The 14,720-nt window shown below is 35.7% G+C and overlaps 2 protein-coding genes across 2 annotated transcripts; both read right to left on the reverse strand.

Moving 5' to 3' along the window:
* Positions 1-763: 763 nt before the first annotated feature.
* LOC108462765 (uncharacterized) lies at positions 764-3,151 on the reverse strand. The gene has a single exon (XM_017762673.1). The coding sequence runs from the start codon at positions 3,149-3,151 to the stop codon at positions 764-766; it is 2,388 nt and encodes a 795-aa protein (XP_017618162.1).
* A 9,000-nt stretch (positions 3,152-12,151) lies between these two features.
* On the reverse strand, positions 12,152-14,106 carry LOC108461817 (short chain aldehyde dehydrogenase 1-like). Its single transcript, XM_017761762.2, has 2 exons — positions 13,903-14,106; positions 12,152-13,160 (listed from the first exon to the last, which is right to left on the reverse strand). Exons 1-2 carry the CDS (start codon positions 13,929-13,931, stop codon positions 12,365-12,367), a joined length of 825 nt encoding a protein of 274 aa, XP_017617251.1. The 5' UTR covers positions 13,932-14,106; the 3' UTR covers positions 12,152-12,364.
* Positions 14,107-14,720: the final 614 nt, after the last annotated feature.

Below are 14,720 nucleotides of genomic sequence, written 5' to 3' on the forward strand. Positions count from 1 at the left end.
TGAACCTCTTCTTTTATTTTTAGCAAGACGTCGGACCTCATTCTTCCTGAACTGGCCTACATTCTTCCTTTATGGGGAGTTGGTGCACCACGATATTAGTGTCCAACCCAGGCATATCTTGGTATGACCATGCGAAGACATCTTTAAATTCTTGAAGTAATTCAAAAAGGTCTCGCTTCATCTCCATGGTGATACAAGTTCCGATCTTCACCTCTTGTACCTCTCCTAAGCTCACAATTTCTACTGATTCTTTGTGAGGTAGGATTTGTTTCTTGTCCTGTTCTACCATCCTCAACAAATCAGGAGATAGGTTATAGCCTTGGTCATCTTCAAAATCTTGAGAATCCTCCATACATATATCTCGCTCAAAAGGAGACTCTGAGCCACTAGTAGTGTCACTCATATCATTGATATCTGGAGACCTGTTATGAGGATGGAGGAAGATACAAAGAATGAAAAGAATTCAAGAACACTTATCTGTATGGTATGATTATGAATGAAGAATGAAAGAATATTTAGAAGAATGTTCGAAGAACAAAAGAATCCTAAGTAATCATTTGTATAATATGATTATGAATGAAATTGAAAGAATGAAAGAACATCTGTTCAAAATGATAATAACTGTGCATTTTATTGAAGTAACGTTTTTAAACATAAGCCTATTTCACAAAAGATTCTTATTACTCCTAGGCCTAGAGCAATAAGTGTGTTTTGGACATTACTCTGAGTCAGTTCTAAAAACTACAGGAATCTCTTCCACAGTCTAGTTATCCAGAACACTTTCAGGTATGTAGGGGCAAATGCTCGAAAAATTTTCCCCTCCAGTCTCTTCTTCGTATGTGGCGTTGATGTCCAAGCTTTCCAACCTTTCTTTTGTGACTTCTTTTTTTGGCGTGCCTCTCTCGAAATGAATGATCCCTCCGGACACGAAAGTTTTTGATATGTGGGGGAATATTATTGGCTCCCATTTGATTTCCTCCCCCTTCAACCGTGCTCTTCTTCTTTCTTGCTTCTTTTCAAGCTCCTTTCTCCTTTGTCTTGCATCTGGCTTAAATCTTAAACCGAAGCGATCTCTCTTGTCCTTCAATACTGACGTTTCAATCCTTCCTTGGAGATGTCTTCTAAGTCCTCTTCCGGGTAGGGCCCCTTTTCCAACCATAAACTGTAGACTCATCCTCGTAGTTTTGGACAATTTTGGCATCATAATCTTACTTCCATCGGCGATGAATGTCACATTAACAAATTCCAAAGACCGAAATGAGCATTCGATTGCTTCGTCATCTGTCTTCAAATAGGGCGCATTACTGCTTACAGTTGCAATGATATCCTCTTCAGCATTAATCGTTATCAACCGCCCCTTTGATACCAGCTTCAACTTTTGCTGCAATGATGAAGGCACTGCCCCAGCTGAATGTATCCAGGGCCTCCCTAATAAGCAATTGTATGAGGGCTTCATATCCATCACTAGGAAATCCACCTCATATGTGTTTGGCCCGATCTGAAGAGATACCTCGATTCTGTCCATCACCCTTCTTTCTGTGCCATCGAATGCTTTCACTATGTTCTGGCACTCCTTCATGTGAGAGCTGTCTATAGGTAATCTGTTTAACATAGTCAATGGCAGGATGTTCAAGGCTAACCCATTGTCAATCAGTACGTCTGGCACCGTATACCCCTTACAGCGCATGGTAATGTGCAAAGCTTTAGTCGACCCCATGCCACTAGGTGGTATCTCGTCGTCATTGAAGAAGATATAGTTGTCGGCATTTATGTTGCTAACCAAGCGGTCCAGCTTGTTGACGGAGATATCATTGGCAACATATGTTTCATTCAGGACCTTCATCAGCGTGCTGCGGTGGACCTCCAAACTCAAGAGTAAGACCAGCACCGAGATACAAGCTGGTTGTTTACGTAGCTGTTCCACCACACTGTATTCGCTGTGCTTTAGGAATTTTAAAAACTCTTTAGCCTCCACCTCGTTAACTGGCTCATTAACAGAAAGTTCAGATTTGGTTGCTTTTTCCTTCATCTCTTCGACCATTGGGGCTTTTCCTTTTGCGGGTTGTGCCTTTTCGCTTGCTGTATCGTAACGTCTCCCGCTACGTGTATAGGAGCCCCTATCTTGGTCCTCTTTTGAAGCGTCAACCAGGTTTTCCTTTCCTAGAATCGTCACGTTACAATTATAATTCCATGGGACCCTTTTGCTGTTTATGTAGGGGAAGACTGCAGGTCCCTGGAATATGACCCTCGGTGGCATTTGCACTCCAGCTTTATTATTTTTGGGTCTCGATATGATGACCACAGGATAGTTAACTGTTTGGTTCTGTGCCATCGATTCTCCCTCCGATGCACATATATCTCCATCTCCAGGGTTTTTGGTTTTTTCATAAAACTCCATTTCTTTATTATTTATCATGTTTTGTCCTAGGGCCCTGAACTCCACACACTCTTGGATTTCATGCCCCACCTCATTGTAAAACTCGTAATAGTTCCTCCCTTCTTCAGATTCTTCTCTTGAATCTAACACGATCAACCCTCTCTTAACTATCTCCTTCCACACTCGTCTCAATGGGGTCCTGACTTCTGCAACCTCACATTTGATCTTCTTGTTCCTGCCTTCACTTATCCTGTTCACTCCTTGGTCGGTATGTTTGGGGAGCGAGTTTCCTGCTACATTGGGTACGGCTAGGTCGTCAAACCTCATAATCCCCATTTTAATGAGTCTTTTGACTACTTTCTTGAATGCAGTGCAGTTTTCAATCGAGTGCCCGGTGATTCCCGCGTGGTATTCACATTGGGTGTTTGTGTCATACCATTTGGAATACGAAGGCTGCAGTGGCTTCAGGTAAAAAGGGGACACTACATGAGCATTGAATAGGTTCTGGTACAGCTCCCTATACGTCATGGGTATAAGGGTGAACAATGGCCTTTCTGTGTTCTCCCTCGCGTTGGATTCTTGTCTCACAGTGCTATATTGATTAGTGGTCACCGTCTTTGGTTGATTTATGGTGAGTGACTTGGACTGACCCTTACTGAATGTGCTCGTGTTGTTCACTTCATTATCTCTTTTCCTCGGGGTCGACTTTCTTGTACTTTCTTTTGCTTCTATTTTACCACTCCTCACAGCATTTTCAATCATTTCCCCCGTCATCACTATGTCTAAGAAGCTTTTGGTAGCGCTTCCCAACATATGAGTGATAAAAGGGGCCTTCAAGGTGTTGATAAAGTGCATCGTGGTTTACTTTTCTAGAAGCGACGGCTGAACTTGTATTGCAACTTCTCTCCATCTTTGCGCATACTGCCTGAAACTTTCATTTGATTTCTTTTCCATATTCTGGAGAGTGATCCTATCAGGAGTCATGTCCGTCACATGATTATATTGTTTCATAAAGGCCTGAGCCAGGTCAATTGGTTATACCACTTAGATGCCGCCCCAACCAGACTATCTTGAAAACAGTGAATTAATAGCTGGTCATTGTTAACGTATCCCATCATTCGCCTACAAAACATAGTGATGTGAGCTTCAGGGCAGCTCGTTCCATTGTATTTCTTGAATTCAGGCATTTTGAATTTGGGGGGGGGGAAGACCAAATCTGGGACCAAACTCAGGTCCTTAGCATCAATCCCTTGATGATTATCTACACTTTCCATAGCTCTGAATTTTTCCTTTAGCCATTTACAACGTTCCTCTAATTGCTTCTGTGATTCCATTCTCGACTTTTCTTCTTTTGCCACTTCATTTAAATCGGGGACAGGCAGATAATTCTGGTTATTAACAAGGTTAGAGCCTAAGCCGGCTTGGAAATTCATTGGTATTGAAGCTCCAGCCTGAATCTGCTGAGGCATGATCGTAGCAGATGGTCTTTGTAGATTAATCTCAGACTTCATCGGTGCATGTGTCAGAGTGAAGCCGGGGGGTACTGAAGATCTTCATTAGTTTCCTCAACCTTGTCCATGGGGCCTTTTCCTTTATCAGTTCTTCTCATCAGCAATTGGGATAACTGACTTATCATCTCTCTTTGGGATTCCATCATTTGCTCCTTTATCTCTCGCTGAATATTGGCTAGCTGCTATTGCATCTGAGACTGCATTTGTTACTGCATGTCCTTTTGCATTTGCTCCAATTTCTCAAGTCTTTTATCTATTGACTTTTTTCTTATACCGTAGGGGTGCGTAGTTGGTAGGTTTTCGTTGGTTTCCAGGTTACTAAAATAATTTTTAATTAATTAGAAACTTTTTATGGCCTTTAATGCATAATGATGTAATGCAGTGCAAATGCATGAATGCAAAGGAGGCATCAATTTTGATTCAATTCCCTTTAGAAAAATTCACTAGAAAATAAAATTCTTTTACATAAAGTTGAGTTACAGATAAAATTTCGCTCTAATGCTCAAAATCTTAATTTTCCTAAGCAACGAGGCCAGCTCCTGCCCGTGATCTGACTCCAACTCGTACTTTACGCTTAGTGTGTCTGCCTGTACCGCTAAAGCTTGCAAGTAGTCAGCTACCTCCCGAATCTGGGTTATGGCTTCCCCCATAAGGTAATCTCTGTTTCTGACTTGGTCTTGCGCATGGTGAAGTTGCTCTTTCCAAGGGTCCTCATTTGCCTCGAAAAACTAATCCGTATCTCACAGTTTTGCAGTGACGCTTCTAATTCTTTTATTTTTCCTTTTATTTCCTCTATCTTGCTCAAGCTTGCCCTCAATTCCATTGCGGTGTTGCGATTTCGGTACTGATGAAGAGACTTCTCGAGTTCTGCCACTCTAGCCTTTAATTCACCTCGCTCATTTCTGCTTTCTGACAGACTCTTCTTTAAATCTTCATTTCGTGCCTAAGCTTCTTGGAATGTCCTTTCCCATCGGTCGGCTTTGGTCTTTTCTTCTCAAATTTCGTGGCGTCATTGTTCGAAAGTCTTACCTAACCCCGCAGTCCTCATAGACAGGCGTAGCTTTTTATAATCAGTCTTCAAGCTATCTAGATCTTCTGCTGCTTTAGTTTTCCCTTTTCTCTACTTCTCAGCCTCTGACCTCTGGACATCAGTGTCTAATCTCAGGTGCATCTTTTCTTCCTCCAATTTCGATCTTTTTCCAAGCTCTGAACTCTTCTTCTCAAAATCTTGCTTTATAATTTCCAGCTCTGACTAGGCGACTTGTAATTGTTCTGCCATAGGTCGGGTATCTTCCAAGCTTGGCCTAGGAACATTATCATTAACCCTATTCCTAAACCATACATCATACTCAGGCGTCACCATGGAGCCGACGGCCAACCTCTTCATCCAACGAGTTTGCTTCCAAGCATCCGATAGCTCCCGAACTTTCTTCTTATAGTGGGTGCCTTTAAAGGAGAATTTACACTGAGCAAGTTCGTAGGTCATGAGTACAAACTGCCTCGATTTATATTGCCTCAACGCAAGCAATGGAGTATACCCGGTAGCTCCCCAAATTCCTAACAATGGCACCCAATCAAAGTTACCACATCGATACATGATCTCACCATGAACCATCCAATAAACTCTCCACTTTATATCCCCCTCCTTGAGGTTTTGAAGAATTTCCATCCACTTCTCCTCTGAGACATCCTCTCTCCTTTGTATGGCTGCCTCCTTTTTTAACGGGGAATAACCTTCAGAAAAGACCCGATAAGAAACCTTGTCCACCTTCCAAAAGTGCCCATGAAACCATGCCATCAATAATTTTGCATATCCAATAAACTGCCCCTCACCCGTCTTCTGTCACGTGCTCAGGGATCTGAACGTCTCAGCCAATATTGTCAGTACATGTGTGATTCCCTTCTCAAGACGATCGAATAAGTCAATGACTGCCTCGTCCACGTGCCTCAAAGCCTTAGGAAAAATTACCAAGCCGTAGATACTTAAGGTGAAGATATCAACCCTCTTTCTTTTATCTGGATGCGTTAAAACCAAATCTCGCAGATTCCTCAATCCTCACCCAAGGATTGACGCGGCTCCACCCAATGATAGCTCCTAAGGTTCACTATATGTGGTTCGATTCTAGAGATAAGGTACCCAAACCAGCAGATTCCTCAATCCTCACCCATTATAGGTTTATATAGATTGAGTTCGGTTCGGGGGGATACATCTCCCTATGACCATGCGGAGATGAAAATCTTATGAAATCATAGGTACAGATGTACCCCGGAAGCAATCCATTTGCCCATGCGAAGGTGAAAACCTCACGAAAGCATAGTTTCTTACTCCCACTTAGAAGGTGTGACAACAGAAGTCATGCAATGAAATGTAGTATTATTCTAAAAGCTCGAACCATAACAACCACACAGACCAATGCAATTATGATTTTCAAAACAAATTTTCGGTTTTCAACAAAAGGACAATAAAAAATCAATTTCATGGCTAGACTCTCTTGATTTCATCCCCAGTGGAGTCGCCAAGCTGTCGAAACCATTTGTTTCAAAAATTTTAGATTTAAAAAAAACGGGGAATCGACTTTTTTTTAAAAATAAAACGTGGAGTCACCACCAATCCTTTTTGTTTAGGTGTGATCGGATCACCTAGAAATTTGGTTATTTTAATAAAATATTTCTTTTTACTAAAACAACGATTTTGGTCTTACGAAAATATGAGAAAACGGGTTCGGGAGTGAGTTACGTATGAGGAAGGATTAGCACCCTCATTACGCCCAAAATTGGTACCAAATCAATTAGATACTGTCCTTATGTCTAAAATTTAAAAATGTCTTTGAAATGTGGTTCCTTTTAATAACATTTGAATAACCCGAGTTGGTCGTTAAAATCTTCTTGTTTCAAAGGAATATAGCATCACATCCAGCACGATAGGACACGATCCTTTATACTCTCGAAAACACGATAAATTCTGACTTCCAAAAGTTTATAAGTTGAAAACCGCAAAAGGATGTCCAAATATTTAGTCCAACGAGAAAATCGAAACCCAGCACAGTAGGGCATGACTCCTCGAATTTCCAGATATTGGACAGTGCCTTATTTTTGAATTTAGAGAATCATGAGTGAAATTCTAAAGGAATATTCGATTATTTTGAACAAACAGAAAATCACAACCCAACACGATAGGGCACGATTCCCCGAATTGCCAAACATCGAGTATTACCTTCGTTTCAAAGAATTTTTAAAGATATGAGTGAAATTCTAAAGGAATCTTCGATTGTTTTGAACAAACGGGAAATCGCAACCCAGCACGATAGGGCACGATTCCCGAATTGACAAACATCGGGTATTGCCTTCGTTTTAAAGAAATTTTAAAGACATGAGTGAAATTCTAAAGGAATATTCGATTGTTTTGAACAAACGAGAAATCACAACCCAACACGATAGGGCACGATTCTCAAATTGTCAAACATCGGGTATCGCCTTCGTTTTAAAGAATTTTTAAAGACATGAGCGAAATTCTAAAGGAATATTCGATTGTTTTGAACAAACGAGAAATTGCAACCTATCACGATAGGGCACGATTCTCGAATTGCCAAACATCGAATATCGCCTTTGTTTTAAAGAATTTTTAAATGAATAGGTATAAAATTAGCTTAAAACGTGTTAATTTTACTTGAGATAAAACAAAACTAATTTTGAAGATTTGGACCTCATAAAACCACATTTCGTAAACCAAGTGGAAAACTACGATATGGGATTATATGCACATGAGATACAATCAATTAATGAACTAAAAATTAAGTATAACTAACAAAAAAACATAACCCGACTACGATCATGCATAGGAAATAATTGATATAATAATACAATGACGAAAATGACAATATAACAATCCAATACAACCAAAACAATACACATAATACATAGCATGATATAAAATGGTCAATGCAAGACGTAAAAAAGAAGAACATAGCAATTAGAAGCTAATGTGCCATAACGATTTTAAAATAATAACGAATAAATGGACCTATAATATATAGGTTGACAAATTTGTATCGAAACTTGGGATATATAATTTTGAAACATATATTATAGAATAAAAATTTGAATCAAGCTACATGTAAGATATTTTTAAAAACAAATTCATTTGAAAATTGATAAAGTACAAGATAACTTAAATAATATATAATATGAAAGTATAATAAAATACATGATGAGATATAATACACAAAATAGATTTAAAAATATATGTACATAGATAACTTTGAAAATAATCATTTGTAAAAATATAGAAATACATACGACATTAAGTTAATTTTATAATAAATTATATAATAGTTTTAAGAACGTGCTTATATATATATATACATATAAAGAAAACTATGTGTATAAAATACATAAATTTAATAATATATATATATATATATCTAGATCAAACATAGGTGTCAATAAAATATATATATAATAATAATTTAAAAGATATATTATGTAGGACTATATAATAAAACACAATAATAAATTTAAAAGAAAACATATGTATAAAATAATAAAAGGTTAACAATATATATGAAATAAAATTAACTTTAATATAAAGTATAAATATATATGTATAATAGTGTAAAAAACATTTACATGAAGTAGTATACAAAATGTGAAAGTACAGATTACCCAAATTACAATAAGTAAATGATACAAATAAGACGATAAATACAACTAAATAAACACAAATAAAATAAAATAAAACATGAAGTGAATCTAAAAACCTAATTGAAATCACATAAAGAAAAGGGCCTAATTGAAATCACATTAAAATAAAAGGATAATTTACAAAGAAAGTAGGGCATAAAAATAAAGGGGCTAGCGCGTCAGACACGCAAATTCGTAGGGACCAAATGGGGAAATACCCCTAATCTCAAAACGTCACACTTAAGCACAAACTAGAATGCAAACATACTCAAATTACAGGGGCAAAATTCAAAAATGAAGTAAAATAAATAGTATGCGATTAAATGCCCATGTAAAAGAGAAGGATGCATCGCGCAAATATTCCCTCCCCACAACAAATGCGCGGATCCTAGGGTAGAGAATCGGGTCGGGTCGGATGGTTGTTGTACGACATCGTCTCAATGCCATTGATACGGGCTCAAAACGACACCGTATTTTGGTCCTATAAAAGGGCTAAAATTAGGCCACTTAACAGCAATACCCTAGCTTCCTTTTCCTCAACTGACCTCAATGTAACCCTAGCCCCTCTTATTGCTCAGCCAAACTCCAAAGGCTTCCCTAGGCACCGATGCACCACCACGAATGGCGACCAACGCTTTCGGATTCTAAAATGGTGGCTTTTAGCTTGGAGATCCCATTCGAACTTCGATTTTAGCGAAGTGAAAGGGGAGCGATGGCAGAATGCAAGGTATTATCCTTTTTTCTTTTCTCTTTTTTTGAATATAAATGAGGGAAAATTGGAGGAAATAAGAAAATGAGTCGAAAATGTGTATCAACTTTGAATATTGGCTGCTTTTTCTTTGTATTCAATATACGAATAGTGTCTATATTCCTAAGAAATTACAATGAACGAATCCTTTTACTTTATAGCTGAAAATAATAGAAAAATAAATAAAAATACCAAATTCTTTCTTTGCTTTCGTATTGGATATATGCTGCTGTTGCTCGTTTGTTTTTTTTTTTGCAGGTACGGGTGCATGGCGTGTGTACGGGGGTCGTGTTGGCGCTTGGCATGAGGCGTACGGAGGCGTGCATGGCGGTCGTACGGGGCTGAAGGTGCATGAAGGCTGCTATTGGGGCGCAAAAGGAAAGAGGGTGAGCTAGGGTTTCTGAAACTGTTGGGGAGATGGGCCTATTGGGTTTGCTTTGATTTGGGTTTTAATATTAGTTTGGGCTTGTAATGGATATCGGGTCATGTAATTGGGTTAAAGCCTGTAAAAGTACATTTAATAGACTGTTATAATATTTTTATTATAATATTTTTTTTGGTTTTGTGTTTGCACTGGCCCGGGCCAAAATTGGTCATTACACACACATTAAAAGTAGTCTCCGTAGAGACATTTTTCTTGGCCAAGTTCAAAATATGCATGTCAGGTTACCCTTTCGGGCTAAACTTTTAAAACGACATCAGGGTACCAGTCCAAATTAAACCTATGTCACATGTATCTTCGAGTCCACAACAAATGCTAAATCTCGATAATCATCAATAATCAATTTGTATCAGTGTGCACAAGACCTTTACTAAGTTCATTCGAGTATTTTCAACATATATATACAAATATATATATTTACTATTAGTCCAATTCTCAACTTTTATACCAAATCACAAATAATCCAAATTTCAGCCAAACAAACATATCTTCTTAATTTAAATACATAATAATTTAAATACAATCATACCAAACTTACCTGACAAAATAACAAATAATGGAATCTTTAAGAACTATTCAACAATTTTGCCTTTTTCCCGATTTCATTTGGTTTGGTTCAATTCTCAATCTATACAATAATTCAATTCAATTTATCAATTCCAAACATCTTATATCATCCTATTATATGCATGTACCAGTTCAATTTCATTATTTGAGTCCCCTAAAGTTTTGCATTTTATTTAATTTAGTCTTTAAAATATAAATTACAATATCTTTCAAATTTGAGCTTTGATTTTGAAATTGATCTCAATTACATCCATTTAAGACTCTCTATTGTCCATAATTATAAAAATTTTACACCAATTTTGAAATTTATACACATTAGTCCCTATGTTCAAAAACTAATAATTAAACATTACAAACTAGTCCTTTTTCACTCCTAAGCTTAAAACCTAACAATTTAGTCGAAATTTCTTCAAGCATTCATCAATGGAAACTTTTAGAAATTTTAAAATTTTTAGAAATTTTAAAATTTTTAGAAATTTTAAAATTTTTACAAATTGGTATATGGGCTAGCAAAATCAAGCTTTCACGACCTCAAAAACATAAAAATTACAAGAAAATGACTTAATTGAACATACTTATCAAGGGCCTAAAGTTTGGAAGCTTAAAACCCTAACTTTTTCTTTTCTTTGCTTGGTGAGGGAGAAGATGAACTAAAATGTTTTATTTTTTTCTTTTAACTTTGTCTTATATAGTTTGATTAGCTTATTAATTAATTAAAATTAACTTAATTAATTAACCTTAAACATAACTAATGTTTCCTAGTGGGTTACACTTAAAATACACCACCGTTTGGTCATATAATAGTGGTCCAATTGCTTAATTAGTCTTTTGGATAATTAAAATCTATAGTGATAAATTTTTATAATTTTTATAATTTAGTCCTTGTACATTAATTAACTATCCATTTGACAAAATTAAAGGACCAAATTTTAATTAACTTTATACTAACCTCATAAGTATTAAATAATAATATTTATAGACTCGAACATAAGAAATGGGATTCGAAACCGTCATTTCCAATACTACTAAAAAAAGGTTGTTACACTTTCTTACATCCATCAGATATATATCTATACTAGTAATAAAACCCTGATTGAGTTGGTATCACCCTCAACTAGATCTAACTCGGTTAGGAAATTATGGGAATGCTCTTTTGTAATTAAAATAAGTAATATTATTTGATGATATTTTAGTCTTTTCACTTTAAAAAAAACCAATAAAAATATGCATATCATGAGACCCATGTCAATTGCATTAGTAAAAATTTTAATTTACCACCCAACTAAATCTTAGTTTTAATATTTTGATACATTTTTAATTTTATTATGCACACTTTATTACCTCTATCGGTTGTGTATAAATTATAAGTTTCTTTATTTATTATATATTATTTTTTAAATACATATTTTTATTTTAAATTTAGGGTTTTACACTCATAAGGATTTCTAATGTAATTGAAATTAAAAGGAAAATTGATTTTTTGAGCCTATATAATTGTATTTTATTGAAATTTGGGCCAATATAATTTGAGGTTATTTGATTTGTTGACCTAAATAGCTTTTAGTGATTCGTATGAAAACGTGTTTTTTATTTGCTTTTATTCTTAAATAATTTTAGTAAAATATATATATATTTATAAATTCTTCACGAGTGTTATAAAGATGGACGAAGATGAAGTAATTCATATGATTTTGTTTAAGGCTACTAGAGTTTGAAAAACCACATTAGCACATGCCTTCTTTTCCTCCACAGATTATTTCCAACTATGGTATGATTGCTTAATTATTGCTTATGTCCAATTTGTTTAAGACATTAGTCACTTCCTCTTTTAAAACAATTTCTCTGTTTTGGAATGAAATTGACATCGTTTAATCTTTCAAAACGATATAAGTGGTACTGGTAAAGAAAGTACACATCAAAAGCATTAAATGAGACTGATCGACAATACAATCTTATTACAAGTAGTGTAGTTTTGGGTAACTTCTATTTCCTTATTCAAGGAAATTTTGTCCAAGGAGTAAAGCAGAGGACTTGTTGGTTTACCCAAAAAGTGCTGCGAATCCCATCTTCCATGACTGGTTGCTGAGACTATACCCTCCATCGACTGGCAAGTTGACACCACTGATAAATTTAGCCTCATCGCTTGCCAAAAACAGCGCTGCATGTGCAAAATCTTCAGGCTCCAAAACGTTGCCTTTCAACACTGCTGAAGTCGCAATCATCTCCTCTCCCTTCTTCTTATCGAACAGCCCCAATGTTGTTTGGAACAATGGGGTCACAATTGCGTGAGGTGAAATGCAATTAACTCTAATTCCATGCTCACCTAACTCCACGGCCAAGCTCTTCGTCAACCCTACGACGCCATGCTTCGATGCCTTGTATGCATGGGGCAGACCGATGCTGATTTTTGAAGAAATACTCGATGAGAAGAGAATGCAACCTTTCTTGGCCGGAACCATGACCTTGGCTGCATACTTGGCTCCCAAGAAACCACCCAAGACATTGATATCGAACACTCTCTTGAAGTTGTCAGTGCTGGCGTCTGTCACTCTGACTTCACCGTCACCAATGAGGCCTGCATTGTTGAACATGATATCGAGTTTTCCATACTTGGATACCGCTAAGTTTACAGCATTTTCGACATCGGATTCACATGTTACATCACAGTGGACATAGCTGATGTTTTCAGTTCCAAGCTCTTGGCAAAGGGAGTGGCCCAATTCGTCTTGAATATCAGCAATGAGAACCTTGGCTCCTTGTTTAACAAATAGCCTAGCTGAACACTCTCCTAGGCCACTGGCACCACCAGTTATCAGTGCCACCTTACCATCTAGCCTGTATCAAATAAAGCAGAAACAAGGTTTAGATTCTACTCTATAGGTGAAAGTACTTGTAAGTTACCTTATTAAACGAACATATCAAATTAGTACTTCTATTATTAAATAAATCAACTTAATCCATGTGTTATTATTTAATTCTTTTTATAATAAAGAGGCTAATTTGATTCATTTAATATATTTGGATTAATTTAATCCACTCTCTATAATAGGACTTACATATCAGGGTTTTTATTTTATTTTATCTTGATAAAAATACACTATTGTTTTTTTTTTTCGGGTGAATTATAATAATAAGACAAAGTTCGAACAATGATTAGCATGACTTGAACTCAAGCTACACTTGGGGCGGTGGACACTCTTAACTATCAGACCATCACATAAAGTTCATACAATATTGATTTTAATGTTTTCTATTGAATTCAATTAAATCCGTCAAAATTTTGACCCAAACCTAAAAGTTTTTTTTGAATAACTCTGACCAAATCAAATTTGCTCATAAAATGTCAACAACATCTAGAACAAAAATTACCCTGAATGAAAATTATTCAAACATGAAAAGACTCAAAATTAAAATGGTATGAATAATTAACCTGATATGATTTAAACATGTGAGGATTGTATCAACAAACCCGAAATAACCCAAAAATTTAAAAGTTAAATCATTGACATAATCCAAAATTAACCCGGAATTGAAATATCTAAAAATATGAATTTGTGGAATCGTAGAATTTAGTTACCTCTTGATCATTGAAGACTCGGAACTCATTATAGTTGTGAAGAAAATAGACCCTCGCCTCTTCGCTTTCTCTTTTGATTGCAATGCTTGGGACGCTGCTGTGGCTCTACTTGGTTGTTCTTCTGGTCTTTATATAAACTTTAGGGAGTGTATCAATGTTTTGAAAATTCAACAATGGCGTTGTCCTTCTTTGGATGCTTTCATTATTATAAAATAATATATCTTATAGAATATGCAGTATAAACAATTATGTTGCGTCCAAAACATTCTACTCCCCATTTTTAACATTTAAAATAATCGTCAACAAAAACGGCAATATTCATCACTTTTGGTTTGACTTATAATAGATCTGGACGTAACACCACAGGCAGTAAAGAATTCAACCTAGTACATTTTATACCATTTCTATTACTATCCATATATATAATTTCAAATCCATATATAATATATATAATACGTCTTTCTTATTATTATTAACAAAAAATTACAAGTATTCAAGTACTTGAATAAGCCAGATTTTATAATGGACACAAATTCAACAACAAATAGTATAAGATCAAAATCAAATGATATATATTCATTTCATAAAGAAAGTAAATAAATATTTTTATTTTACATGTAGTTAAGCAACTCACTTCATCAAATAATAATTTTATTTTTATTTCACAAATGCATAAATATTTTTTCCTTGATAATAGGTAGTTTTTTTAATTATATGATTATGATGAGGTTTTCTTTTATCTAAAAGGAACTACTTAATCATAATATAATATACATAATTTTTTAGGATAAATCAATGCTTTCATTTTTTTTACAATC

Source organism: Gossypium arboreum, chromosome 2 (genome assembly GCF_025698485.1).
Source record: "Gossypium arboreum isolate Shixiya-1 chromosome 2, ASM2569848v2, whole genome shotgun sequence".
Lineage (NCBI taxonomy): Eukaryota > Viridiplantae > Streptophyta > Magnoliopsida > Malvales > Malvaceae > Gossypium > Gossypium arboreum.

What these genes read in the sequence shown, in the direction of transcription:
- LOC108462765 (XM_017762673.1), bottom strand. Translation starts at nt 3,151, where the DNA reads ATGACGGGGGAAATGATTGAAAATGCTGTGAGGAGTGGTAAAATAGAA.
- LOC108461817 (XM_017761762.2), bottom strand. Translation starts at nt 13,931, where the DNA reads ATGAGTTCCGAGTCTTCAATGATCAAGAG. An exon ending in GAGTCTTCAATGATCAAGAG is followed by an intron (nt 13,161 to 13,902) that starts GTAACTAAATTC and finishes TATTTGATACAG; the next exon opens with GCTAGATGGTAAGGTGGCAC.